The following is a 27059-nucleotide window of genomic DNA, read 5'->3' on the forward strand; positions in this document are numbered from 1 at the left end:
AGCACTTGCTGGGTTACATCTAACTGAATCTGTTAGAAGCGCTGAGTTGGCAGGTCCTTATTGGTGGAAGGAACCATGCTGTCTCCTGCTTGTGTCCATCTTCTTTGTCGCCCCATGCATTCTGTTATTTCATTTCGTGTATTCCTTATCTCAGCATTCTTGTATGATGCTTATAAATACCACCTAGTATGTAGGAGATGAATAAAAAAATCTTTTTTCTCTCTTTCTTTCTTTCTTTGGGAGGTGCTAGTCCTCAAATTCTAACATTATCCTTTGCTGTGTTCATAACACATACATACTTCAAGAAAGCTTTAAACGACTCATTGTAAATCATAAATTCTGTAGAATTCTCTGTCTTATTAATTTCTGTGTGATATAAAAGCTCTTCGACCACAATATATACATTCTTGCACATTTTTTTTTAATTTATCACTCTATTTATTTTTTCTGTCGTTAACTTTTCATTTCTTTCTTTTATATTTTTCTTAAATTTTTTACATTTCAAATTTCATTTTTTATCGTTATTTTATAAATTTTTGAACTAAATAAAATCAATGGTGCATTAATTTTCAATAGATTAGAAAATACATATTCTATATCATATTAATGTGAAGAAAAAAAGAAACAAAATTGAACTATATCACGTTTGTTGCTAAATCGTAATTTTGGAGAATGGAGAGGAGAGCATTGTTAAATGTCAGCTGGAATTCATGAAACTGATAAAAGGCAACTTTTGAAGAGAATAGAGGGATTCATCATTTATGGATGAAAATAAAATCATAAAAATATAACTAATTAAGTAAATAAAAACAAACTGGGAATTTAATATTCTTTTATAAAGAAAATTTGCAATTGCTACGGGATTAACATGACGACACTCATGCATGTCAATGTGTTTGTATGAGAGCATTTTTGAGGCCCATTCAAAGCACGACAACATTCTGCTGCAAAACCGCGGCTGCAAGCAAGGCCCATGATTTCATTTTCCTGCTATCCATATCATATTATTGTGTCACTGTCTTCATTCACCAATCCCATTGTCCTTTCTGCCCCCACTCTCTCTCTCTCTCCATGTATAAATACTATATCCTTTCGTCTGGTTATTAGATGATTTTAATTAATTAATATTTTTAAAAAATAATTAATTTAATTAACCACATTAAATTTATTAATTATTTATATCATTAGTTTTTATTTATTTATTTTTCTCATCAATATTTAGAAAGAAAATAATTAAGTAAAAATATATTAAAAAATAATTAATTCATTTAAAAATAAAAAAAATCTTATAAAAAACGAGAAACAAATTTGCGAAAATAATGATATAATTAAGAACAGAGTGTGTAGTAGTTACCGGCCAATTACGCGTTCTGTTCTGTTCGGTAGAGAGAGAGAGAGAGAGGAAAGGGAAAGTGAAACGACATGATGGTGGGACAGTTGACGGCGACGAAGCCGAGCCGGAGCGATGAGGTTTTGGATGCTGAGGAGCAACTGAGAATCGCTAATGAGATCAGAGCCCAATTCGATGCCTTGGAACCCAAGCGACCCATCAAGCCCAACAGAAGCGAACCCGACGCCGTTTTGCAATACCCCGTCGCAGCCGCTTCTGTCAACAATATACCTGAGCTTCACAAGTTTCAATCCCTTCAATCTCCCTCTCATGTCTATACTATCTCAACTACTTGGTTTTAAAAAAATAAGAATTATTTTTGTTGTGCTGCTCTGATAACCGTTAAAACTGGCAGGCTATAATTTCATCGGCGGGGTTTGTGGATGCACAGGATGAGTTTGTGGAGACGCAGTACTATAAAGAATTGGCATCCATTGACAAACAGCATCACACGGTTCGTGATCATTCCCTTTCTGATTTATTATTATTAATTAATTGAATCAAATTGGACTCTCTGATTTTCATTTTGTGTTTTTTTCTTTTCCTTTGCGGTTTTGTTTTTTGGGTGATTGAACGAACAGACAGGGAGTGGGTTCATAAAGGCGGCGAGAGAAGGAGGGGAAGGTGAATATGAGATTCAGTTGCCCAATAATCATGTTAATGCTGCTGAAACCCAACCCAGGTCCTATAAAAGCAACCCTGCCACTAACGATTGGGTTCCTAACTCTGATGAACATCAGGTAAAGAGAAAAGAGATTTCAATAGATACTAGTATATACTATGTATGTATAATGTTAAACTAAATAGCCTTATGTTCTATTATGTTGCAAGTTTTAACAGGTTTTTGTCTCCTCCAAGCCAAATAGGAGCGAGAGTACTTGAAGATATGCTAGGTGAAAAATTGGAAATGGGTTATCTTGTACCAGCTTTTTCTTATTACTGTTTATGTCTATTTGGTGTTTACAAATTACGGGAGGTGGGGTGGGGTGGTACAACTGTTGTTGTATAATACTATAGTCTAGAAGAGAAAGTAGTTTCAGAATGCTACAATTTCCCGTGATATGATTTCCTTCTCAACACCTAACCTAAATCACCTTTCTTCTACATTGTTCTATTTCATTTTCACAACTTCTATATGATTAAATAATCGGTTAGATAATTTCTTAAATTCAAGCCCTACCAATATACAGACGCAAATTTATATATACAACACAAAGAAATCATTGATGTAGTTGAGTAGTTGACCTTTACCAATAGTAATATTCATCTCCGGTGCCAACTATATAGGTGAAGTGGCCCCTCGAAGTCGAAGGAAGAACCCTGTGTTAGGCTAGTCTTTTCTTTTTTCTTTTCGTTTTTTTCTGACGCGAAATTATGGAATTCAATTAACTTGTATTGTGATAAGTTAAAATAAAAACCGTCTTTGGAAGCTTTTTAAAAGCTGTTATTTTAGCATTTGAAAAACATTAAAATTACTTTTCTTGATTTTGTTTTTTCAAAGATTATATAATCATAAAAAAAGTTTTGAATATATTCTTTGGAAAAGGAATATTTTTCCTTAAAGAAAAAAAAAACATAAACTCACAAAGCTAGTGCTATGATGCTTTCTCACCACCGTAATGAGCTGGAATGCAAACGTGAATCCGATATGCTGCTTTTATTTTGCTATGGTCAAATATATGCTATCGAATCAATCAGTCCATGTCTATTTTTTTTTATATTATTGTTAAAAATATACCCAACAAAGCACAAAAAGATGTGCAGAATTGGGAATAAAAGGCTAATACATAGTTTGATATCATTATATATATATATATATATATATATATATATATATATATATATATACACTAATGTTTACAAAAATTATGTATAAAAAGTCGACTCGAGTCCTTTTTCATTGAAAATTTACGCATACTAACAATGCTCACATATTAATACAAATTCACACTTCAACGTGATTATCTGATCGTTCATATAACAGTTGAGATAAAATCAGAAAATCTTGCTGATGATTGGACGCGTTTTGCATTGAGCCTCCAATGGAATGACATTGGCAGAAGAGTTCCCCGTCCATTAGCAAGTACAATTAAAATAAACTAATTTTATTTTCTAGTTTTAAGTTAGAGAGAGACCCTTCTACTTCTACACACATCGATCTATGTCAAACTAACGAACAACGTATTACTATTTTGTATTAAACAATCACATACTTTTTTAAAATCACAATCCTTACAATTGAAATTAAAGATAATGTATTCTCTACTAATTGATTTTCCCTGCATAATTTGTTATCCATAAAAAAATTGCACAAGTCTCTTTTATTAAAACACATAAACATTATTTTTAAAGGTGTCCAAATCTAAATTGATTTAAAATAAAAATAAAAAACCGCTCAAAAAAATAAAAAACTCGATCAAATCGATTCTTTTTTTATTTGTTTGAATGATTTTTTTCTCAAATCAATAGGTTTGATTTGGTTTATGTTTTTTAAACCAAATTAAACTACAACATTTATATTATTTTAGTGTTATGTGTATATCAATTAGTTTCATAGTGCTATGTATATAAAATTTATATAATATATATCATTTTGTTTTTTCATACAACTTTTATAAGATATGTTTGGTTTATAATAAAAGAAAATTTAAAATTTTTATTGTACAAGATTTAAAAGTTTCATAGAGTGCTATAATTTTTTTTTCATATAATTTAATTTAAAAGATGAAAAGAAAGTATATAAAATTTAATGATATAATATTTTAGAAAAAATTCCAAAAATCAAACTGAACCAAATCATAATACAAAATCTTGGTTTGTTTTGGTTTAAATTGTATTTTAAATAAAAATCAAATTAAATCAGATTGCATATATTTAATTTTATAAGTTCAATTCGAATAACTCTTCCGATGGAAAATTGAATCAATCACAAACACTACTTCTATTTTTCTACCGATAAAAAAAAAGCTCATACACACTAAAAAAGCTTGTAAGTTTCTAAAGTATAAATATAAAATAAGTACTATAAATAAACAAGCTGTCATACTCATAATGCTTCTAATTAATTCAACATGATAATTTGAATGTTGACAGTTGACAGAAAATAAAAAAATCTTGTTGATGATTGAACGAGCTTTGCATTGGGCCTCCAATGGAATGACCTTCAGCCAAGTCAACTTGTTCCTCGCCAATCCTTTTCCACTCGAAGCATTGAATCTATGAACCTAAAGTGAACCCCAAAGTTCTTTGAGCCATGCCTCCACCCGGACACGCCCTCCTCGATCCCCAACCCAAAAGGTATTAGCTTGTGGGTGTCAACTGGACCATTCTCAAACCTCTCGTGCTTAAAACTCGTTGGCTCAATCCACAACTCTGGGTCTCTATGAATAGTCCATGCATTCACAAATAACATCGTGTTATGTGACACTTCATAACCTCCCACCGTGCAATCTTCAAATGAGAAATGGGGCAACAGCAACGGCGCTGGTGGATGCAATCGCAAAGTTTCAGAGATTATATTATGAAGGTATTGTAATTTGGTAACATCAGCTTCCTCTATCAAACGCTCTTGCCCAATTTGTGTGTCCAATTCAATCCTTGCTTTCTCCAACACTTCTGGATTATTCAACAAATTTGACATCGCCCACTCTAACGCTATAGCAGAAGTCTCCATTCCCGCCACAATCAAAACCTGCAAAACAATAATAACGCCTCACTTTTTTATTTACAATCAAATGTTATGTATCCTGCAAACGAATCAATCTAAGAGGAAATTAATCCCATACCATAATAAGGCCTTTGATAATTTCGTCAGTGTAATACTCAGGCTGTGAGTCTTGTAAAGAAAGCAAATGGTCTATCATGTTAGTATTTGAATTTTCTTCGTTCTTATTCCGATGCTCGTCAATGAGTCCTTGAAATAGCGCGTTCATCCTCTCCCCGGATTTTCGTAACTTCTTGCGGCCACCACAAAATCTCTGTGGTGCGATCCCAAACCGAACTGCGCCACCTCGTTCATGATGTCTCTAAACTTGTTAGCCTCCTCAGCGATGGTCACATCGTTTTCCTCGCCATAATAGCGTTTACCGCACACCATTCTCATGATAATGTTAAACGTCAGATCCTGGAATATGGACCTGAATTCCACTTTATTAGAAGCCCTTGCCAGATTTCGGAGCAGGTTGAGGGTCTCGTCGTTTCGGATTTCCAAAAAGGAGTTGAGGCGGTGAGTGGAGAGGATCTCGGGTGAGCTGATACGTCGCAGGTTGCGCCACTGGTCGCGGTAGGATGCTACCAAAAGAATGGTGTTGTTGTAGCCAAGGTACTTGGTCTTGATGGAGGGGAAACGATTCGCGAATACGATGTCGTTTGTGGTGAAACATTCTTCGGCGGCGGACGCAGATGAAACGACGAGCACTGGTTGGGAGCCGAACCGGAGAGAGAAAATAGGGCCGTATTTGTGTGAGGGGGCGTGCAAGATGCGGTGAAGTGGCTGTTTCAGCTGGTGGAGGTTGCCGATCACCGGAAGAGACGGTGGACTTGGTGGTGGGTTTTTATCTCTTTTTCTGAAGAATAATAGTTTTAAAATAATAAGAAAAAGAAGGAGGTAAAGGATGTTGAAAATGTTGTCTTCCATCATTTTCATATTTAGCAAAGTTTGGCAAGAAGTACAAGTTAGAACATATAGATAGATACATATACTCCTATCATATGTATATACCTGTCCGTGGGGATTGTGCATGTTAGTTTCCTTTATTGGCTAACTAATCATTTTGTTTTGTGTCTACTTTCGAAATATTTGACGTGTCTAAAGTCATGATATTTAATGGTCGTAAAGTTTGCCAATCGTGTTCACATGGAACATACATTGTGAATCACATCTTCCATTGCATCTGCATGGTGCGTCCTCGTTCACTTGTAAATTCAACTGAAAACTATCGCGGTTTAATGCAGATTCGAACGCCGAACCAAAGATACTCATATACTCTCAACAATTCAATCTTGATCCAACATTATAAACAACTCCTGGACCAAAAAATTAGCACAACTTCAACTCTGACTACAGATGATAACTAACCAACAAAATCCACTTACATTATAAATACTCCAGTGCAATTAAACGTCGACAGTTGAGAGAAAATCACCAGTGACCAATTCAACTCTTGCAAAAGTTCTATATATCAATTACAACTAACCAATAACCAATTCAAACTTTCATGTTTTTAAAAATGATGTTGGATACAATAGCTGCACATCACCGATATCATGTTATGAAGAACACCTTAATTTTTGTGCAACAAGTTGCAATGTTGTGTAGGCAAACTAGTACCGCCTCATGCAGCTATACCCTATATGGGGCAATACCCCTATCCAAGTAGCAATATTCTAGGGTACAGAATCTAGCTATGGACCACTCTTTTGGCCTTTGAAGTTGTTCCCGATGTTGGAAGAAGAAGAAGATTTTATTTCATTTGGCACACCAAATACAAGAGTATGATCCCCTATTTATACTAAAATAGAGTGACTACTCACATAATTTGTTTATTCAAGAATACTAAATGCTCACATAATTGCTTATTCAAGACTTTGTAACTCACAACCTTACAACTTTCATCTTCCATAATTTAAGGTTCATAACCTTGTTATTATTATTTTTCTAATTAATATCTAACACCCGATGCATAATTCAGAGCAATTGAAGCCCATTCCTCTTGGATTCCCTAAAAAAACATAATATTGATTAATTATATTGAGACAAACCATTTGTTCATATAACTATGCAACTGACACACAAGAAAAACAAAAACTGCACAATTTTAGCATCTTGGTTAAAAATCTCAGTCGTTACCAAAAGGAAACTAAGTTCAGTATATATGCAGAGAGAACATAAGGAAGGAGAATCAGATTTGGTTATACACACTAATGCACGTGTAGAGTACCAGACAATGAGGGCAAGATAATGGAGAAAAATAATAGCTGCTGAAGCGTGCACGGAAGATGGGAGGAGAAAATAGTTTGCCTTTTGTCCGTGGTTGAAGTGGACTTGATTCACATGGTGCAAAGTGTCGCATGGGGTACAGCAAAGCAAATGCACAGCTGGAGGGAGCATATAGCTTAACACATTTCCTTCCGTGCGTTCTTTCTTTTCCTCTAGCAAGCGACTTCTTTCTTCTTTTGATATTTCTCACTGCCTTATTAGTGGTGTTATTTGCAAAACAAAATTGAATATGTTTCGGGTTCTCCTGTTCCATGTTTATATTTTCCTAATTATTGTCATACAACTCATAAATTAGCATGATATTCCCTCGTAAGCATGGAGCAAATGTTCATAAATATTTGTTTTATAATTTGAAATTTATAAAAATATATTACTCATTAATTTTATTTTTATAAAATAAATTATTTGTTTTAGAATGATATGTAAAGTTAGATTTTTTATTTTTTCTTGAGATTTTGCTTTTAGTTGATTTTGTTGTTGAATAAAGGAGTTTATATATATATATATATATATATATATATATATATATATATATATATATATATATATATATATATATTATTTTTTGAGGTAAGTTGGAATAAGGAGGGTGATAAGATCGCTGCCTGTTTAGCCAATAATACAGTTTGTGTTTTGGATTTCTGAATGTAAGATCCTGAGAAGCACCACTTTTGATAAGATCGGTGGAAGTGTATTTCCCCTATTTTGGTTGGATAGGTTTCCCATGGTTCTTGGATCCTGCTGTGATTTCTTGCTATGAATCATTAGTAAGAGGTAGCTTGCAGGAGTATATTCTTGATTAAAACAATGTATAGATTTAGTTGTACTACATCGTTAAAAACCATACTACCGGCAACATCCTCTGCCAGCTGCTTGGTTGTACCTGGGTATTCTCTCTATTATTGACTACGAAGGTGTCCAAATAACTTTTTACATGGTTTATTTGAGTTTATCTTGTTACATAATTATTTAAATTAACATTTTGAAGTGTTTAGTTAAACATTAGAAAGGAGCTTATGACTTTCGTATTATCTCTTTTGTTAATAAATTTCATGGTGAAATTTATCTAAAAAAGTTTATAAAGTTAAGTTTTTTTGACAAGTTATTATATGATAAAATATTATTGATTAAATGTTAAGTTGTTTAATTATGTACTCCCTATCTTATTTTGTAATGCAGTCAATGCTATTCAGCCTTTGGCGAAAAGCATTGAGTGTAACACTTAACACATCTTTCATATTAGCTGAAATTAATTTGGAAATGAGACTTAGCAAACGGCCGGAGGATGAGATTCACATAATTCATAGAATTTAGACGAATTTTATCTAATAAAAAATGATGTGAGTCGTGAGTGTCAAAATTTCATATAATATAAGATGTAAATTGTGATGTAAAATATAAGTAAATAACTACTATTACATTACGTAGTTTTGAAAGTTAAGATTGTGAAATGGTTTATTTACATCATTGAGATAATAATAATGTCTGAAGTATTTAATATTTACCCCTATTGTGTTATATATTCAAAAATAATGAAAACATTTTAGTGCGTTTCATTAGGAGACAAATCAAAGACGTTTATTTCTCAGTAAGTAAGAGTGTCTAGATTTTTTACTAGTCATGTTTGAGTGCATCTTATTATTGATCTTATTTTAGGTAAAATGATATGAGATTATTTTCTCTAAAAAAAATAATGAAAACGTTCAACATAAAACTGGATTAATTACCACAAATCTTGTAATTTAATCGATGATTGTTTCACAGAAATCTTCCATAACTTTCGAAACTTAACTCTACCATTGCTAATATCGTTTCATATCATTGAGCAAAATCCATAGCAAGCAAGAAAAAAGTGAGCAAGACTAGGTTCAAACAAGTTGTCTCCCACATTCTTTTGGGCATGGCTGCTGCAATGAAGAAATACCACTTTGTTATACTCTTAAAGGATGGGGAAGATCTTCAAACTACACAAAAAACTTGAAATGTGACTCACTATTGATCCAGGAATTCCTCCCACAGCAGATTCTTGGGTAAATGCATTGGGCTTCAATTTTTCCAGGGAAAGATTTGCATACAAGACCAGGGGTTAATTTTGGAAATGGATTGTTTACGATTTGATTAAACATGATTTGCATGATCAGCGAATAGATAGATTAACTTATTTTTAAATTTCTGATTTCTGTTTACTCTCAAATCAGCAGTTATTACAATTTGGTTATGCACGATCTACGAATAAATAGATCAATTTGATTTTTAAACTTGATATTTCTCTTAACCCAAAAGTTGTTAAGCCTTGCTGCTAATAGAGCATATATGCTTGTCAACATGTCAAGCTATCGCTGGCCGGGACTTCAGCCGACCTGGTAGACCCGGACCAGGTAATAATTTCTCAAATAGAAGGGTGTGAAGAAGGGGAGTCTCGGAGTGAATAAAATAAAATAAAAATCTGAGGGGTACTTTAGGAATTTAGCTTTATTATAAATTTAAAGGAGTGGTAAGCTGAGATATGTGGGTTGCATAAAGAAAGGCCCTCTACTTAAACACATGGTGTCCAAAAGGGCCTTTGCACAATCTCTGGGCCAGAGTCCAATCCAATGTGGGCTGGGTGCTCTGACAAGTGACAACAACCATACTAGGTTTAGCTTCTTCGTCACACGCTGCCTAAACCCCTAATTGGTGGGTTCCATCTGTGCGCAGAGCAAAACCAAAAACATGGCGTGGCGCTGCGGATCTCTCTCTCGGTCGGTGCTCTCGGCCGCGAGAACCATTCCAACTCGTTCCTCCATTTCTCCACTCTCGCCTTCCCTTCGCTCTCATCTTCTCCACTCTCGCCGCCCCCTCAATACACTCCCTAGGTAAGGTAACTTGTGTTTATTTATTCCCTTTCTTACCTATTTTTCATAATCATTCATTTTTTTATTATCTAAATCTATTTTTTTTTCTCTCACAAGGACTGTGGGAATTCTCGTGTGCACGCATTCGCTGATGCCTCTGCACAGCGCTGACGCCTCCGCTCGTCTCACTTCTCACATTTCCGTCGAATCGCGCGCTTGCTGCGAATTGTCTCAGGGTACTCAAATTCCTATTTCTTACACTTAATGTGGCATTCTTTCTGTCATTATTATGATGTGTTTTCATTGTTATATTTATTTAAATGTTTTTGTGTGTTCAACAGGTACTTGAATAGACTTTACAATCAGCATCAGTTGTGATTACGTTTGGCATGATGTGAAAATGGTGGCTAATGCTTTGTAGCAGGAGGCTTGTGGAGGTTTGGTAGTGCATTTGAGAAAGATAAATATTATAAGCAGTTGTGATTATAAGTGTTTTTATCTTTTTTATAAAAGATAAACAAGTATATCTATTCTTCTTCTGTTAGAATCTTTTCAGGCTAATTGAACGTCATCAACATTGTTTTTCTTTGTATCAGATAATAATAGCAGTGTTCAAGACTTAAAGTTATGTTGAAATTAAGTGTTGTATAGGTGTTAGCTGGTAGCATGGATGCTCTTTTGTTCAAGTAGTTTAATTGCACTGGTTTTGTTTTGTTCTTGCATAAAATTAGACTGTTTTATAATGCTAGTTGAATCAGTGTTTCTGCTTAATATTATGAGGTTGTCTCCTACTTAAAAATCCATTCTACGTTAATAGTATAATAGTGTTATACCCAACCATATATCTTGGGACCCTATGCAGCATGGTTAGTGGAGGTTGCATCTGTACTGTAACCTCTTGGTTTATCCAAGCAGGAGTTAATTCAATGCATTTTTAACTACTACAGTTTTGCTTCCTTTTCTGCAATACCCAGTTCCAATTATGATATTGAGTTGATGATAGGACTAATCTCAATTTCTCAATTTGTGCATTGAGCGATTACGTAGTTACTAGTTAAAGACATATTTGGGTTGGGTTTCTCTAAATGATTACAATTAGAGACAATTTCTGAACACCTAGTTTTCGGTAATTTCGTTGCTTTCTATAAATGACTGCATTGTTATTAGTTAGAGGCATTTTTGGTTTAGGTAGCGGTGCTCCCTCAACTTATTGGTGACACTGTCAATTTAGTCTTATCTTTTATTAAAGTTGATTGGTGTCATGAGTGACATTAATCGAATACTAGCGATATGGATAAGGCATAGGTCACGAGAGAATAAAAACTCGTGTTATTTAACTGCAGTCTCTAACAGGTACAACAAAATTTGATGTAGCTTCACTTAAGCTTGCCATATATCTTTGAGCACGAGTGTTAGGACCAACCATGTTTTTGTACTGCTACCTTAGAGAACAGTGCACTAGCATGTAGCTAGAGCTGTTGAAAAAATTATGAATTGAACCACACTGTAAACTGTACCACAGTCGGAGCCCAAAATGCCAAACCTAAACAAAGAGCCTTTTTCAGTGCATCTCCTATAAAACAGTTCACCAACCTGAACCAGTTCTTTATAATTTGGTGCACGTATTCTACCTGAACCTTTTAATGCAAACAGAAAACACTGCAGTTCACAAATTAAAACTCAAAAAACACTGCAGCTCACAAATTAAAACTCAAAATCCATTTCTATTTGGTGTGTCATTGCGGTTTGCCGGAGCAGCAGTTGTGTAAAGAATTGGAATACAGAAGCCAAGCATTACTCATTAGGGGAGATCAGAGAGTATAGTCAGGGATTCCATGGATAAGTAAATTGCCACAACAAATGTCATTGTCGACTGTCAGAGTAATTGAGGTGGTGGATGAGGTCTTGGTGGTGTTGGCAGAGTGGTTGCCTACTCATTAGGTGGTTTGAGTTATGATTGCACAAGAACAATTGAGAACCTTGAGATAGATGTGCCTCATCCTTACTGCCTTGAGCACATCCTCAAAGAAATCTGTCACCTGCTATTGTAATTTGTTGCTATTCAAATAGTAGGGTTGGGTTCAAACTCAAATTCAATGGTAGTTCACAATTCAATATAGGTTTGTAAAATTTAGTGCGCCGAAACAAATAATCAGTTTTGTTTGGTTTTGCCAAAGTAAAGAGGTTGAATCGTATTTTCGGTTCAATTTAGTATGGCGCAGACGGCGTGCAGTTTCCAGTGGAGTTAAATGTATGAGTAAAATTTTTGAGGGGCCCATTCTTTATTAACATCTTATTAACATAACCAGTCCTATGTTAGTAATAAATATTGAATAAAAAGTAGGATTCACAAAATTGTTTTTTTTTTTATAAATTTTTGTCAGTACTGTATATTAAAAAGTCTTTAAAAGTATGTATTGACATTTTTCAATTTTTAAAGGGAGAGCCACACAAATAAAAATCCAAGCCAGTTTTAACTTGAAAATCAGTGAACTGTGAAGGTGTTTGGTCCATTTAGCTCCGAAAAATTGGCTAATCACAAAATTGGTGGATAACCTATCGAAAACCAGTATGAACAGTTATTTTGTTCAATCATGTAGGAATACTAGTTTTTGTAATGTGGTTTTTCGGTTTTTCCCCCTCAAATCTTTTGAAAACTAGTTTTGGTATTGTAAAAATGCGGGTGTAAATTTTTACAATATGGAAACTAGTCCCTGTAAATTCCTACATTTTTTTTCTCATTCTTTTCTCACCTCTTTTTTCCCCTTTTCTTCGCCTTACCCCACCACCCACTGCTTTCCTCATTTTGTTTTTCTCTTTCTCCCTCTTCACCATATTTCCAATTCTCTTGCTCGCTCTTCCTCCATCACTGGAGTGTCCACATATGGCCTTGTGCAGCTGTTGTGCTGCCCCCATTCACTTTAATTTTTTTCATTTATGTGCGACATAACAAGGTTCGCGGGGATGGTGAATCTTCAGATGATGGATGGTACGATGGTGGAGAGAAGGGTATTTTAGGTATTTAAAAATGTCTAGAAAATTGGGGGATGTCAGGGGTAAAAAAAAGGAGGTGTAAATAGCAATCCCTTTAGCTCGTCATCGTTGCTTGCACATGTAGGCTTACAGTTAGTCCTGATAACTTGTTAGGTTGGCCGACAGGTTTGAATCTTTGAAGTTGGAAGTTTGAACAAATTATGGAATAGGATGTCATTTTTGTTCTTTTGGAATCTTTTAAAAATGTGATTCGGACAAAAGTTTCTAACAATAAACTTTTCCCCAAACTGTGAACTTTTCAAAATGGAAATCAATGCCTTGTAAAAAATAGTTATTTAAATTCTTTGTCGTGTTTTTAATTAAGGATTTAGATTTTACTTGACCAATTCACTATTTTTTATGAAATCATCTGAACCATACAATACAAGGGAAAAAAATGCAAGTTAAATACACTAGCATTAGTATACAGTCCAATTTTTCCAAGAGGGATTTTACGAGGCTCTGAAATCTCAAGCAATGTAATATAAAATACGTTTAATTCATAAAATATCGACAGCAAAAGTTAGAATTTAGTTACTACTTTGATGCACAAGTGATTCCTTGGCAATGTCTTTGCACTATAATGTAAGGATGTAATTAATTAAGTTGATAAAAAATAGAAATATAAAAAATTGAAAAAAAAACTATTTTTATTCGGCCTCCATTGGATTCCAGATTCCTTATGCCTTTTTCACATAATACAATCCTGCCTGTTGGACCCGTAGACGGAATTGTTTTCCTCTCTCTATCTCTGCTACAGTATTTTTTTATGGACCAATACACTTTTCTCTTTAACTAATTAGTTTCAGTTGATTAAGTAAAATATATAAATTATTATAAATTCATTCTACATGTCTTTGAATTTAGGGACAAATAAAAATTTATTTTCCTACTGTCTAAACACATCGTGAGTTATACGAAAATGTTTTTGTATTAGATAACAATGATGTTTTGTTTTATTATACAAGCCCACAATACTTGGATTGGCATATGCTGTAAAGATTTTTAATTTTTAATGGCGTCTAATCATTGATTTTTTTTATAATTATTTTTTAAAATTGTGATTCCGGATAAGCTCGTGTCCAATTCACCTAAGATTTCGAAAGCGCCCCCTTTAATTGCATTGCATTGTAAAATAAAGTATAAAACTTGTACTTAATTTAAATGAAAGAGACAATCGTATTAATTATATCCCCATATAGGACGTGCTTTCTATATATTCATGGCTTATATTCCTTTCATTGTTTCCGACAAAAATTGACAATTGTTGGAGAGAAAATTAATGTGGACAAATTAAATGCCGCAGTAAATCTTAGGGGCTAACAAGAATATTCATCCCTAACCTATATGTGAATATTGAAATATAACTTGTCTTTGAAAGCCAATAATTTGTGAAGTGATAAAATAGAATAGAGAGATATTTGTTGTTGAAATGTAATAATAAATTTCAGCTCTCTGGCTTTGATCTCTATTTAATTATGAAAAACTAGAATTAATATTCAACTTTCAGAAATCATGACACAAATATTAAGCAATACCTATAGATGAGGCAAGTGAAATCTCACACAGTCACGGGAATAACCAGCCTATAATTCCGGTGTGTGTATTGTGCTGCATGTGAAACATTTAAAGATATGATTGTTTGAAAGTTGAGTGGAATTAAATCAATTTCAATTAATTTTAAATTAATAATTAAACGTAATTCAAATGTGAATTTAAATCAATTTTAACGATAAATTTTATGCTAAAAACTATTAATTATAATATATATATATATATATATATATATATATATATATATATAAATTATAGGAGATGATGTCATCTCATAACTTTATATTCATTTTTATAAAAAAATATTAAATAAAATTATTTTATTTTGATTCAAACAAATATGATTAAAAATTAAATACAATCAATTAACATTAATATACTAGATTTATGCTAATAAATTTATTAATCAATAGATTTATTCTACATGTAACTTCCCTCTCTCTCTCTCTCTTATTTTTTTTAGTTTTATTCACATTTTATAAAAAATTATCCATAAAAAATTTAGTAAAATTATATAATCAATATTTATTGTAATTAAATATGCATCTTAAATGTTAAATTTTCATAACTTTTAAAATTCCTTATTATAATAAATTAAAATCTCAATAGAATAATATCACTATCAATTTAATATATAATATTTTCTAATGTTTTTATTTATGCTCAATCATTTAATTAAAAAATTTAGAAAATATATTTTATCATTTAGTTAAAAATACTATGAATAATAAATATATAGTAAATTGTTTAATATTTAGTTAAAAATAGTATGCACAACTGCGAACAACAAAGAAATTCATATCCACGTATATTTGCAGATAAAATTTACAATATATCTTTAGTGGGTACTCCTAAATAATGGGTAAAGTCGTGCATGTATTTTCACTACCTATGGATACGAAGGTGAAAATCACGATACTTGTACCTATGAATACGTACTACCTATTAATATTAAAATATTCTTTTTTTACTAAACTTAAATACGTAAATATTTTTTATAAATATTTTCTTATTTGTACAGTATAATTTTATTTAGACTTATATTTTAGTGTATTTTTACTTGAATTTATATGTTAGTGTAGACCCTATAATATTTGAATAATTTTAGTTGTAACAACTAAAATTATTTTTTGAAGAAAATATTAAAATAGATAAAAAAATTATAATAAAAATGTTTGTTAAAATATTTTTAAATTATTTTTTTTGTATTTTTGCAAAAATATCCATGAATACCTTCGAATATCCCGAATATTAAAAAAAATCCATAACGGGCACCATGCAAGTAACGAGAAAACACATGGTGAATATTTATTTATTGAGGCGGATAAAGGATGACTACTACTTTCGTCTGTCTCACCCATTTTCATCTCTATGCATAATTTCATATGCATTTTTTTTTTCAATAAAACACTTACAATTTAAAACTATTTGAATATATATTAAATTGGTACCTTCCCATAGCTATGTCACACATAATGTATATATACAAGGAAGAATAATTGTTTCTATTTGTACTCAGCTTTTTGTTTAGTTCGGGCACCTCTTGTGCTTTGAACTACATTTCAACTGTCTTTTTTTTAAAAAAGAAGAAGAAGAAGAATCATTGTTTAAAAAACATTTTTTCCTCGTTTATTACATATATTAAAGTTTAACTTAGGCTAGCAGATCGACTCTCCTTTACCACGTCCACGACCCAATACAATGTATATATACTACATTTTGATTCAACACACCAAAGTTGTGAAAAGCCAATTCTTAGTACTAACAGACAAAAATTACTGATGCAATAATCCCTGTATCTTTTCTGTCACTATTCTTAATGATAAAGTTAATAATGCCCCCATCATCATCACGCGTGACATTTGTCCTTGACTCTGTTTTCGCCAAGTTGTTTACTTCACTAATTCAAAACCCTAGTCTTTTAACCTAGACGCGAGGTTTCGAAGATTGACAGATTTGGCAAAACATACATTAGTTGTCACGGACATAAAGATGGGTTGTTGGTTCTCACTCTCACTACTTTAACGCCGGAACACCCCCCACTATCATATTTACCATGTACTGTTTTACGCGGAATCCATCAACTTGGCCCATTACATGCCCAAAGGCACAATTTTAGAAGAAAATATATGAATGATATTATATCACATATTTATTTTGCCTTCTCATCATGTAAAAGTCCTTTACTAATGAATGGTTTAAACCTTAAACAACTAGGTCAAATTTTCTATATTGCACATTTAATAGTGATTCATATATTTTTGAACTTATTTACGTTGTTTCTTTGTTTCTAAACTTATTTAATTATACGCTTTCATTTGTTCATCAATCTCAATGCATGTGAGGCTTCTGCTTTTTGGTAATGGCAAGTGCTGACCTTCCACGCACTTGCTTTGCTATATACGCTGAAGCCATTATGCAGCAAGAGCTAAATATTGTGCCATTTTTATTAATTACATATTTGCATGAGAAAGTCACATCATTGAATATTTGTGTGTGTGCGCGCGTGTGTAGCCACATCAGATTCGCTTCCAAAATTTCAAGACTGAACTAGAAACGTGTGTGGAACAACGGTGAATGAATGTGTGTGAGTGAAGTTTGAATGGTCTAGCGTAACAACTCATCATTTGTCAAAGAGAGACACAATGATGGTTATGGAAATGGTCGTGTGGAAGAACTGGTCCAATTAATATATTTTATGACAGAAGTTTATTCAAACTAGGTTTCTTGACGGCACCACACTCTGTACTCTGTAGTACTACGTAATTAATGTTTCACGTAAGAAATCCAGTCAACAATATTCTAGAGCCAGTTGGGTTTGACCATTTTTTTTTATATATTTAAGAAACTATGTTTCTTTTGTTGCTCAAAGGGAAGTTAAGTCCGGTTAATGTTATGTAATTGTACGACAAGAGGTTTCCCAGGGTGGAAACTTGGTAGGATTAACTAATTAATTATTTATTAATTCTTAGTTGTTTATAGCTGATTTTTTTGAAGCATGGGGTGGTTGCTGCACCTTGCACGGTTGCAACTCAAATTATTTGCTGCCCTCAAAATATCTCCGATTGCGACTGCGGACCATGACATGTGGTTATGCTAATGAGAATGATCACTTTATGTTCAGTGTTATACTAAGAAGAGACTTTCCAAATCAACGTTAATTAGAAATTGCAGCAGAAAAGGGATTCAAAATTGGCGCATGCATGGTATCTTATCCTGCCCATACCTTTCCTCTTTATTTCACTTAGATCGTAATGTTATTGTTATACACTTCGAAATCTTTCCGCGAAGTTTCCCACAGACTAGGTGGAAGTGAGTAAATTATTGGTTCAAAGCTTCTGTCGGTGGCTTACTGAGAGTAATAAGGGGTAGGATAAGATGTTGGTGAAGGAAGAGTAACCGGTATTTCCCATTCTGAGTGCAAGCATTCAAACATGTACGAATTGCAAAGTTGTTGTGCGGTCATGACCAAGAAATTTTCTTTCTATTAATGCCTAATCATTATGACATGCGTGCACTTGGAGATTATTTTGATCAGAAAATGTAGGGCATTGTTCACTCATAAAAACATGAGAAATAAATAATAATGTTTGGAATAAATGTACTGATAATATCCTTAAAAACTTGAACATCATATAGTTTGAAAAGGCCCATGATCTATTCCAAAAAGGCAAATTAAAAAGCCAAAGAAAGGTACAATATTTCATTCTAATTAGCTAGGACAGTACTTTTTTAATTTTAATAAGTGATTCTCTGGTTTGATTTTTTTTTTACAAACATTTTTTTTAAAAAAATTGTTAGTTTTAACTTATGAAAAAGTATTAAAATAGTTTTTTTAATTTTTTTAACAAATGTTTTCCTAATTATATTTTAAATATTATTTTTAATTAAAATGTACTTTTCTACAAAAAGAATAACTCAAACAAACGGCTCTTAATCTCCAGGAACTTAGCATAGAATGTTGGTAATCTTGTCATGGTGGCGAGTGGCGACCCTGTTTGTGCAGAGTGCAGAGGCAGCTAGCTTTTAATTAGTTTTAACAATAAAAATGGGATATTGCATTGCTTCGTGTAATGCCGCAGTGCCAGTACGAGAATACACGGCGTAGCTGTCTTCACAGCAGTGTCCACTGTATGTCTTTGGAAGTTTAGCTTGCTAGAAAACCATCTCAGTAAATATAACTAACAAGCATGAGTTTATTATAATACAGTGATAAATAGTTATTATATTATCATGAGCCAGTTTATTACAACTAAAAAAGTGAGTATGGTGTAAAATAATCTAGTTATTATTTTAAAGACTTTTAAAAAAAAAAATAAGCATAAGGTACTTTATGTTTATTTTACAGTCGTTAAAATCACCTTTAGAAAAACAACTGACTTTTTTGAAGAGTTATTCAAAATAAATTTTAATTTTAATCATATTTTAGATTCTTTTAGTTTTAAATTGTTTGAAAAGATTAAAAAAAATCAGAGAAAAGTAAAAAAGAAATTTTGTTTTTAATAAGTGATTATTTTAAAAAAGATTATAACAAACAGTTCATATACATATGTGTGTGTGAAATGATATAATTTTAGTCTTATTTTGGCTCTAAATTCGTGTCTTTGAGCTAACAATATGAATATAGTCATTTGCGAATTTTTGAATCGAATTATATTTGAGCTAAAAAATAAATTCATGTGAAGATCAAGTCAAGTATCAAGCTAGCGGAATCAGTTATTACTATTAAGTTAGGTCGAGCTAAGCTAGGTTAGACTGGGTTCGTTTTCAACTCTAATTACATATGATATAATGACTCCACCCTTAACATAAAAAGTAAGTATTATCATTTCACTTTTGTAAACTCCGATACATTATTGGCTGGTTGTAAAATTTCAAAATAAGATAGCTAGCAATGATTTTTAGTAGAAGTGTAATAGTTCGAATTATTTTTTAAAGCTAACGAAATAAATTAAAATTTAAAAATGTATTTAATTACTCAAATGAGTCAACATCGCATTTTATAGGTTAGAAAATAATAAATTGTGAATATTTTGTATGTGTATTGCCTAAGTATCTATAAGTGTTTGTTTGATTCACTGAATTTAGCATATAATTAGGAATTGAAATTTACAAATATTGCACGCATTTAACAATGATACACTTTAGAAAAAAAACTACAGTAATTTTTATCATTAAAGATACTTAGGCATTTTTACTTCATTTTCTAACATGAAAGTGCATGCTAAATATTACATTAACAAACAAACTTTTTTTTTAAAATGATAAAAAAAGTAATTATTTATAACTCAATTATGAGATGAGTTATATATTTTATTAAGATAAGTTCAAACAAAATTTTTAAATACAAGTTCAAACAAAGGTTAGGTGAATGGTTTGGATTATTTCCCTTTTCCAATATCATGACTTATGATGACGTTGTTCTCTTCGCCATCTTTGAGGAATCATTAATTAATTATCATAGTATTATATATTATATATTACTTATAAGGTATAATGACGATCGATGGATTATAAAATGAAGGCAATCTAAATATTGTTTACGTCGTTATCGAAAGAATCCTAAGAAACTTTTGTGAAACCATACTAACACCTAGAGTCTAAATAAACCTCAATGGAGTCCAAAACTTTAAGTTTAATTTTAATCTACAAATAAAAAAATTGTTCAAACCTTGTGTATTAACCACATACACCTCTAAAAACAACCATATACACAAAGTCCCTTTGGGGCCACTTGAAACAATAAAAAAAATATTTTAAAAAAATATGAAATTAGGAATGTTTGGTTTATTATTTAAAAATAACATTTTCAAGAAATAATATTTTTTTAAAATGTTTTTATATTTGATTCTTACGGAATGGTTCTCGTGGAGGGCATAAAAATATAATTTTTTCGAGTTAGAAAAAAGGTTTATTACAATAAAAATGTGGTGTTCACTCTTATTAAATTATTTATTATGATAAATTATTAATTTTTTGGGAAATTCCAATTAAATTAAAGGTAAAAAATTTCGATTTAATTTTCAATAATATATAAATATTTTTAAAAACAGTTATGATCAATGAAATTGATTTTAGTAATTAATAAGAATTATATTCATATGATTGATAATTTTCAAGGACATAAAAAATTTCCATACTACTTAATGGACCCTAAAAGTAAATTAGTAAAATAAAAAATAGCATGAACATGTTTAATTTTTTAAACAAGAATGTAAGTATAAGTAACACAAATCTTTAGAGAAATTAATGTAATTATCCCTTGCCAATAGTTTCCATTATTTTGGATTTTTGGTGTATTTGTGATGATCTCTTCATCTATCATACAGATCATTTGACTTTTTAATAAATATATTTTGATGTCAACTGAATTTTGTTGAAGTGACAATATTTAATCATAGTCAAAGTATGAACCATGCGGTCTTTCATTAGAACTTTATGGTATCATAAATGAAAATATTCCTCCATATCTAGCATATACTTTTCCAGATAAAAAAATTACTTCCCAACTTAATCTTTCAACACAATCCAAATTTGTGTCCTTCATAAAATAAAAAGAAACTTAATCGTTTAATTTTGCTGCATAAATAAAAATAGTATAATTTTATCATAATAATTTAGACACTAATATGATTTTAAGTAAATTGTTTATCCATGTGAATTAAGTGAGAGATTCCCTACTTTCTTTTATATATAGTTTAAAGTTATATATCATGTTGGATAAACTACATCTTTGGTTGCTTCATGCAAACTTCGGGTGATCAAATTAATTATATATATAGTTCATGTATGATAACACAATTATATGATATTTGTTTTCGTGATTTCATAATGGTGGATTCCTAACGAGGAGAAAAATTATGTCTGCTTCATGCAAATTTTAGGTGACCAAATTAATTACATAATTCATGTATGATATATAACACAATTGGGTGGTATTTGTCCCCGTGATTGATCGTAATGATGGATTCTTAATGGGAGCAAAAATCATGATTCCTACGTGTAAATTTCAGGTGACCAAATTAATTACACAATTTGATGATATTTACTATTCTTAATGGGGACAAAAATGGTTTATTACTGCTCTTAATTATAAGTTTTGGGTTGTCTCTTACTGAAGCAAATGGGCTACAAGAGGGTTTAAGGCCGGCGGCCCCATCGCTTTCGGAGGCCAACAAACCCTGCAAGGAAATGGCCGCGTGGTTTGGCTGACGCGTAGGCTCGTCCAATTTTATGCTGACGTGGCGATAAATTGGGCCCCAGCTGTCGGCCATGAGGCCCTATCCTTACGTGTTCCCTGGCCCACATGTCCTCCCAGCCAAGTCTACAACAGAAGTTGTTTTAATCTTTTGTCCCCTCAGGGTCCTTCTAAAACAAAACTACTATTTGCTCCTCCTTGTCAACGTGGCTACCCATGACATGCACAAACCCTTTTGCCGCTATAAATAGTACCCAGGGCCCCTCCCTCTCTCATTTCCCTTCATTCTCTCTATCTTAATTCTTCCCTCTCTTATCATGGCTCTTCAGTTCATCGAGCAAGTTACCAAAAACACTGACTCCGTCCAGGAGAGAGTCCTTTCCGAGATTCTCACCCAAAACGCCGAGACAGAATACCTCAAACGCTTCGCTCTCAACGGTGCCACCGACCGTGACACTTTCAAGTCCAAGGTTCCCGTCGTCACTTACGAGGATCTGCAACCTGATATTGAGCGCATTGCAAATGGTGACCGCTCTCCCATCTTGTGCGCTCACCCAATCTCCGAGTTTCTCACCAGGTACGATTTCTTAATATTTCAGGCGTATAGTATGAATGAATGTCCTTTGTATTTTACTGATCGTGCTTGAATGAATGAATTAAAATTACAGTTCTGGAACATCTGCTGGCGAGAGAAAGTTGATGCCAACAATTCATGAAGAGATGGACCGTCGTCAGTTACTGTACAGCCTGCTCATGCCTGTGATGAACCAGTATGTTAGCTTCTTCTTCTTTTTTTCTTTCATTAACTGATACTAAGTGACGTATTAGTTGATGGCAATTATGGTGGTAGTAACTTTGAAGTTATGAATTTTGTTTGTTTCCTCCTCCGATTGCGCAGATACGTGTCCGATTTGGACAAAGGCAAGGCGCTTCACTTCCTGTTCATTAAGGCAGAGGCCAAGACACCCGGCGGGTTAATGGCGCGTCCGGTGCTGACGAGCTACTACAAGAGCGAGCAATTCAGGAAAAGACCATTCGACCCTTACAACGTCCTCACAAGCCCCAACGAAGCCATCCTTTGCCCTGATTCCTTCCAGAGCATGTATACTCAGATGCTCTGTGGCCTCATCATGCGCCACGAGGTTCTCCGCGTCGGAGCCGTTTTCGCCTCTGGCCTTCTCCGAGCCATAAGGTTCCTTCAGCTCAATTGGGAACAACTTTCCCATGATATCCTCACCGGAACCCTAAACCCCAAGATCACTGAACCTTCCATCAAGGAACGCATGTCCAAGATCTTGAAACCTGACCCCGAACTCGCCGCTTTCATTAAAAGCGAATGCTCCGGAGAAAACTGGGAGCGTATAATCGTGAGGATTTGGCCCAACACAAAGTACCTTGACGTTATCGTCACGGGTGCCATGGCTCAATATATTCCCACACTCGATTACTACAGCGGTGGCCTACCTAAGCCTTGTACCATGTACGCTTCTTCTGAGTGTTTTTTCGGCCTCAACCTCAAACCCATGTCCGAACCCTCTGACGTGTCTTACACCATTTTACCCAACATGGGTTACTTCGAGTTTTTACCGCATGATGATTCCTCTCCTATTACTCTCTCCAAGGACTCACCTCCTCGCTTGGTGGAACTCGCTGACGTGGAACTTGGTAAATACTATGAACTCATTATCACCACCTATGCAGGTCTTTGCCGTTACAGGGTCGGTGACATACTCCAAGTAACCGGTTTCCACAACTCAGACCCGCAATTCCGTTTCGTGAGGCGCAAGAACGTTTTGTTGAGCATTGACTCGGACAAAACCGACGAATCCGAACTGCAAAAGGCCGTTGAGAATGCCTCGGAGTTGCTGAAGGAGTTCAATACCAGCGTGGCGGAGTACACAAGCTTCGCTGACACGAAATCCATTCCTGGGCATTACGTGATTTACTGGGAGCTCATGATGAAGGACTCGTCTCACCCTCCAACGAACCAAGTTCTGAACCAGTGCTGCTTGGTGATGGAAGAGTCGCTGAACTCCGTCTATAGACAAGGGAGAGTTGCCGATAACTCTATTGGGCCGTTGGAGATACGAGTGGTGAAGAATGGAACGTTTGAGGAGTTGATGGACTACGCTATCTCGCGTGGTGCGTCGATAAACCAGTACAAAGTGCCAAGGTGCGTGAGCTTCACGCCCATAATGGAGCTACTTGACTCTAGGGTGCTTTCTTTTCATTTTAGCCCAGCTGCACCGCACTGGACCCCAGAACGACGTCGTTGAAGGAAGGGTAGCAACGTACAGCAACAACATTCAGTAGTCATGCATAAGAATATCTAGTAGTAGTATAATAAAGAGAAAAAAAAAACGGGTTGTTCATTATTGTTGTTATTATCCCTGCCGAACCCGAAAGTGTCTGTATTTGTTGATTTGATATTTCTAACGTGCTTGTTTTTTCTCTTCTTTCCTTCTATTCTTTATTATGTCTTTTTTTTTCTCTTCCCTTTTGGCCGTTCTTTTGTTAAACAGTCATGCCCTTTTAACTTTTTTTTGTCTGTGAAATATAAGTTCAATTTCAAATGGGTGCGCTAGATACGTAAGTAATTGTCATGTTTAAATGCTTGTTTAGCCCAAGTATGGAAACCATGTTTACACACCCTGTATTTTGGCGATTTGAAAAGACGTCGAAAGCTCAGATGATGGAAAACGTTCATGTTTAGTGGCTGGATTTGGTATGAATTGAACTTGTGATGTGATCAATTCCAAATTTGAAGTTATCTCTTTCAATAGGCACTATGCGGGTGTACTTTTGTGCACGTGCTACATATTCTGTCTGTTGCACTAGGTTGGTGTTGGTTTATAATTCGCAGGAAAGTGAATTGTGAAATGTGTCGAGTGCGAACCCGTAGTTTTGGCTTTAAGCTTTTAATAAATAAATTTTTTTGTTTGAGGCATTATGTTCTTGGAAGCATCTCACAAGACCTTTATACCGCACTGATGCGGGCGGTTTAGTGCGTGGCTGCGTGATGGAGCTTATTACTGTCACAATTGACAGCCTTAATTTCGATGAATTTTTAATTACTTTAGATTAAATTTGGTATCCTTTCTAACTAACATCTTTGACTCTCTTTATCCCATCTGATTTAAGGAGAGAAGGAAAGAAGAAAAGGTTCAAACACACTCTTTCTGCGTTTCTACAGAATTTGAAAGTGTGGCCAACTGGAATTGGAATATGCTTTGAAAATGAAAACAAGAATGTCAAATTCCTTATAAAGTGGTTTTTACATTTTAGCTAGTTAGTTAACATATTTGACCGTCTTTAGCATATTTAACTAATTAATAGTAATATGCAACACGAGTTGTATTGCTATGCACATTGCTACAAAAGTGGCAGTTATGATTCAATATTGTACTTGAATGCCCTTTAAAGAAACCAAAAGAAAAGGGAACAAAAGAATACTTATATTTAAATATTAAAATCATGAGTGAAGATTAAATTATTTGGAGAGTAACTCTCTTTAACACTATTTTGTTTGATAACTTTACAGAGAGAGATTATTTCCTTAAAAAAGAGAGAGAGACATTATTTTAAAAATAACTTATAACAAGAATTATTCTTAAAAAAGAGGGAGAGACATGTAGCGGTTTGAACACTGGCTGAAGAGAAATAGTACTATATATATTCCAACAAGCTTAATATGACTTCCTTGATGAATTCCGTTAAATCTCTCTTATGGTATGTTTCAGAAAGCAAAATCAATAAATTTGAGTGTATTATTGTCAAATTGGTAAATAAGATTGCCATAACTAGGTGACTTTGAGTTGGGGGAGTACATATATAACATCAGCATTACGCATTGTCATATTTTCATTGTTATACTGGGGCAGGATTTTATCACATTTGTATTTTTTTAATTTACCAATTTGAGATGCTGAGTTGAGTATTAATAAAAATAAATATATAGGCAAACATGAAAAATATATGGTTGCCTCATTATATATGTCAAGTTTAATTTGGATCGGACGAGTTGCATGACTTTGTGACTATAATTTATCGTTTAAAATATAGGAATCTTAAACATTTATTCAATTTTGAAATCTTTTATGTAATTTTTTTCATTAATTATTTCCTTCCAAACATATATATTAGGCTCGAAATCGATAAATATTTGAAGTGATATATGCATGCAGTAAAAATGTTAAAATGTCAGGTTAGTAAAATAAAATTGGAATAAAAAAATAGTGAAAATTAGAATTTAATTTGCATTGTATACTATGGGTTCAGATGCTTCTGTGTATAACCTTTAGCTTTAAACGGGAAGGCTTCACACAAGTCATGTTTAATTGAATAACGGCGAATGAAATACACTGTAGTAAAAACGAGATCATGATGACTACCATGATAATAATAGTAGTTTTATTATCCTCGAAACTCTGTCTCTCCCTGTGACTGTAGTTTTATTTTTCTTACAACTTTTTTATAATTAAAAGATACATAAAATTAAAAAGAAAAATTAAATTAAAATAAATGATATGATAAAAAGAAATTAAACAGCAAGTTATAAAATAACAATCTATTAAACATGAATACAAATAATGCAACTCTTTTTAAACTATCTTGTCACACCCTCCCCCCTCCCCCAAATGAGGGGAAAAATAGGTTGTCTGAAAGTGAGGCAAAAACATCTCACAAAATGCTAGCTTTTTTAAGTTAATTGAATAGAACAGCAGGCAACCCTAAATGCAGTTGTTGGTGGTCGGAATAAGGTTTTAAAGTGGTAGGAAGCTGTTAAAGTAAAATCTTTGAATGTCTTCCTGTCTGGTGATGCTCATCAGTAATCTCTGGCCGTTTTCAATCATAGGTTTGAATCTAAAACCAGCAAAGTTCTCACAATAATAAAATAAAAAACATAAAGTAAATAAAAGTATAGCATAAAGTTGATTGAAGTTAATAGTTATGAGAAAGAGTTTAATTTTGATTTATTATAAAGAAGCTACTGATCAATAAATACATTTAGGACATTAGGAAGCTGGAAAATGAAAAATTATGATAGTGAAT

General features: G+C 33.2%; 3 protein-coding genes and 1 pseudogene across 4 annotated transcripts; 3 read left to right on the top strand and 1 right to left on the bottom strand.

The window, feature by feature from the left end:
- The first annotated feature begins 1352 nt into the window (after positions 1–1352).
- On the top strand, positions 1353–2561 carry LOC100806219 (uncharacterized). Of its 2 annotated transcripts, none has more exons than NM_001361468.1 (4): positions 1353–1662; positions 1746–1844; positions 1972–2130; positions 2222–2561. In NM_001361468.1, the coding sequence occupies exons 1-4, from the start codon at positions 1423–1425 to the stop codon at positions 2225–2227; spliced, it is 504 nt and encodes a 167-aa protein (NP_001348397.1). In that variant the 5' UTR covers positions 1353–1422; the 3' UTR covers positions 2228–2561. The 2 variants fall into 2 exon arrangements, with proteins under 2 accessions (NP_001348397.1, NP_001240035.1); NM_001253106.2 differs by having other exon boundaries at positions 2231–2561.
- Positions 2562–4446: 1885 nt separating this feature from the next.
- LOC100806752 (cytochrome P450 81E8-like) lies at positions 4447–6770 on the bottom strand (annotated as a pseudogene).
- A 3264-nt stretch (positions 6771–10034) lies between these two features.
- Positions 10035–10949, top strand: LOC100807280 (protein NONRESPONDING TO OXYLIPINS 2, mitochondrial). The gene is made up of 3 exons (XM_003517274.5): positions 10035–10243; positions 10340–10458; positions 10564–10949. The coding sequence occupies exons 1-3, from the start codon at positions 10101–10103 to the stop codon at positions 10569–10571; spliced, it is 270 nt and encodes an 89-aa protein (XP_003517322.1). The 5' UTR covers positions 10035–10100; the 3' UTR covers positions 10572–10949.
- An 11323-nt stretch (positions 10950–22272) lies between these two features.
- LOC100803737 (probable indole-3-acetic acid-amido synthetase GH3.1) lies at positions 22273–24463 on the top strand. Its single transcript, XM_006573586.4, has 3 exons — positions 22273–22584; positions 22676–22777; positions 22906–24463. Exons 1-3 carry the CDS (start codon positions 22325–22327, stop codon positions 24281–24283), a joined length of 1740 nt encoding a protein of 579 aa, XP_006573649.1. The 5' UTR covers positions 22273–22324; the 3' UTR covers positions 24284–24463.
- The last annotated feature ends 2596 nt before the right edge of the window (positions 24464–27059 follow it).

The sequence above is a fragment of the Glycine max genome, chromosome 1, assembly GCF_000004515.6.
Source record: "Glycine max cultivar Williams 82 chromosome 1, Glycine_max_v4.0, whole genome shotgun sequence".
NCBI classification, from domain to species: domain Eukaryota; kingdom Viridiplantae; phylum Streptophyta; class Magnoliopsida; order Fabales; family Fabaceae; genus Glycine; species Glycine max.

Excerpts from the sequence above, each read along its gene's own strand:
- LOC100803737 (XM_006573586.4), top strand. The coding sequence starts at position 22,325 with ATGGCTCTTCAGTTCATCGAGCAAGTTACCAAAAACACTGACTCCGTC. Across the intron at positions 22,585-22,675 it reads ATCTCCGAGTTTCTCACCAG|TTCTGGAACATCTGCTGGCG; the intron begins GTACGATTTCTT and ends TTAAAATTACAG. Across the intron at positions 22,778-22,905 it reads CTCATGCCTGTGATGAACCA|ATACGTGTCCGATTTGGACA; the intron begins GTATGTTAGCTT and ends CCGATTGCGCAG.
- LOC100806219 (NM_001253106.2), top strand. The coding sequence starts at position 1,423 with ATGATGGTGGGACAGTTGACGGCGACGAAGCCGAGCCGGAGCGATGAG. Across the intron at positions 1,845-1,971 it reads TTGACAAACAGCATCACACG|ACAGGGAGTGGGTTCATAAA; the intron begins GTTCGTGATCAT and ends TTGAACGAACAG. Across the intron at positions 2,131-2,230 it reads CTAACTCTGATGAACATCAG|GTTTTTGTCTCCTCCAAGCC; the intron begins GTAAAGAGAAAA and ends AAGTTTTAACAG.
- LOC100807280 (XM_003517274.5), top strand. The coding sequence starts at position 10,101 with ATGGCGTGGCGCTGCGGATCTCTCTCTCGGTCGGTGCTCTCGGCCGCG. Across the intron at positions 10,244-10,339 it reads CCCCTCAATACACTCCCTAG|GACTGTGGGAATTCTCGTGT; the intron begins GTAAGGTAACTT and ends TTCTCTCACAAG.